This window comes from Calidris pugnax, unplaced genomic scaffold (genome assembly GCF_001431845.1).
Source record: "Calidris pugnax isolate Ruff unplaced genomic scaffold, ASM143184v1 scaffold564, whole genome shotgun sequence".
Lineage (NCBI taxonomy): Eukaryota > Metazoa > Chordata > Aves > Charadriiformes > Scolopacidae > Calidris > Calidris pugnax.
Window position 1 is genome coordinate 133323 of NW_015091351.1, and position 2276 is coordinate 135598.

At 59.6% G+C, this 2276-nt stretch overlaps 1 protein-coding gene across 1 annotated transcript in view; it reads left to right on the forward strand.

Annotated features, from left to right (window-relative positions):
- The window catches only part of ARHGAP35 (Rho GTPase activating protein 35), a 20865-nt gene that overhangs the window by 18216 nt on the left and 373 nt on the right, over positions 1-2276 (forward strand). Inside the window, exons 4-7 of the mRNA XM_014961119.1 lie at positions 620-630; positions 762-935; positions 1282-1387; positions 2078-2273. Of these exons, the coding sequence (XP_014816605.1) occupies positions 620-630; positions 762-935; positions 1282-1387; positions 2078-2273 (487 nt within the window). The remainder of the gene's footprint in view (positions 1-619; positions 631-761; positions 936-1281; positions 1388-2077; positions 2274-2276) is intronic.

Genomic DNA, 2276 nt, shown 5'->3' on the forward strand with positions numbered 1-2276 from the left:
CGCTCCCCACGTTCCTCCTTCCCCCCCCCCAAAACGCCCGCGTCCCCCCCGCTTTGGGGTTGGAAACGCAGTCGGACCCTCTAAACCAACAGTTTTTATAACCCGGGGGTGGCTGTCCCCGCGCCGTCCCAACGAGCAACACGAGGCACTGGCGCTTCCACCACCCCCTCCCCCACGTTTTTCTGGGTGTTTTATCCATTTTTGTGCCCCCGGGATTCGGGGTCTGCGGCTGGAGGTGGTTTTCTGTGCTGAGACTGGGGGGTCACCTCCGCAGCTGGACGGTGTGGAGGCCATCGAGCTCCCTGGTGGCATAGAATCGTGGGGTTGGAAGGGACCCTCTGGAGATCATCTCCTCCAACCCCCGGCCAGAGCAGGTCCCACCCAGAGCAGGTCCCACAGGAACGTGTCCAGGGGGGGTTTGAATGTCTCCAGAGAAGGAGACCCCACCACCTCCCTGGGCAGCCTCTGCCAGGGCTCTGCCACCCTCAAAGTCAACAAGTTCCTCCTCATGTTTAGATGGAACTTCTTACGTTCAAGTTTGTGCCCATTTCCTCTTGTCCTGTCCCTGGGCACCACTGGAAAAAGACCAGCCCCGTCCTCCTGACACCCTCCCTTGAAGTATTTATAGGTGTTGGTCAGATCCCCCCTCAGCCTTCTCTTCTCCAGACTCAAAAGCCCCAAGTCCCTCAGCCTTTCTTCACCAGAGAGATGTTCTCCTCCCCTCATCCTCTCTGTAGCCTCTGCTGTCCCCTCTGCAGCAGGGGAGGGGGCCCCCCGTAACCCTGAGCCCTCTCCCCCCGCAGACCACGGGCTGGACCTGGCAGAGAAGGATTTCACCGTCAACACGGTGGCCGGCGCCATGAAGAGTTTCTTCTCCGAGCTGCCCGAGCCCCTGGTCCCCTACGCCATGCAGGTGGAGCTGGTGGAAGCCCACAGTGAGTACACCCCGGGGGGGTTGCTGATCCTCTTCCCGACCCAGCTCTTAATTAACTCACACCCTACCAGCTCGTTTGCAAGCGCCTCTTGTTAATTAATACCGTGAAAGCCCGTTTGCAGGCACGTCTCCTCATTCATTCCTGCCCTCCAGCCTGTTTCTGGCTGGAGATGCTCCGTCCCACGTCCCTTGAGCAGCACGGGTTCTTCCCGGGGTTATTTTTGGGAAGACCCACCATCCGCTCGACCTCTGGGCCCCAGAAGTCCCTTCCCCCCCTGGTTTCCAAAGGTGAGGAGGGGTTTCTCTGCCGCAGCCGTCCCCCTGACTCTCCCCCTCTCTCCTGGCAGAGATCAACGACCGGGAGCAGAAGCTCCACGCGCTGAAGGAGGTGCTGAGGAAGTTTCCCAAGGAGAACTACGAGGTCTTCAAATACGTCATCGGGCACTTGAACAAGTAGGTGCCAGGGGTCCTGGGACACAGGGGGAAGGCTCTGGAAGCACCCCCCGACCCCCCATCCAGTGCTGAGACTGGGGGGTCAGCTCTGCAGCTGGACGGTGTGGAGGCCATCGGGCTCCCTGGTGGCATAAATCATAGAATCCCATGGGGTTGGAAGGGACCTCTGGAGATCATCTCCTCCAACCCCCTGCTAGAGCAGGTCCCACCCAGAGCAGGTCCCACAGGAACGTGTCCAGGGGGGGTTTGAATGTCTCCAGAGAAGGAGACCCCACCACCTCCCTGGGCAGCCTCTGCCAGGCTCTGCCAACCTCAACGTCAAGAAGTTCCTCCTCACCTTTAGGTGGAACTTCTTATGTTCAGGTTTGTGCCCGTTTCCTCTTGTCCTGTCCCTGGGCACCACTGGAAAAAGACCAGCCCCGTCCTCCTGACACCCTCCCTTGAAGTATTTATAGGTGTTGGTCAGATCCCCCCTCAGCCTTCTCTTCTCCAGACTCAAAAGCCCCAAGTCCCTCAGCCTTTCTTCACCAGAGAGATGTTCTCCTCCCTTCATCATCTCTGTATCCTCTGCTGACCCCTCTCCAGCAGTTCCCTGTCCTTCTGGAACTGGGGAGCCCACAACTGGTCCCAGTGCTCCAGATGGGGCCTCCCCAACATCATCTTGTCCCCCTCTGTCCCCCCGCCCTGCAGGGTCAGCCACAACCACCGGGTGAACCTGATGACCAGCGAGAACCTCTCCATCTGCTTCTGGCCCACCCTGATGAGACCCGACTTCAGCACGATGGACGCCCTGACGGCCACCCGCACCTACCAGACAATCATCGAACTCTTCATCCAGCAGTGCCCCTTCTTTTTCTACAACCGGCCCATCCTCGAGCCCCCCAGCGCC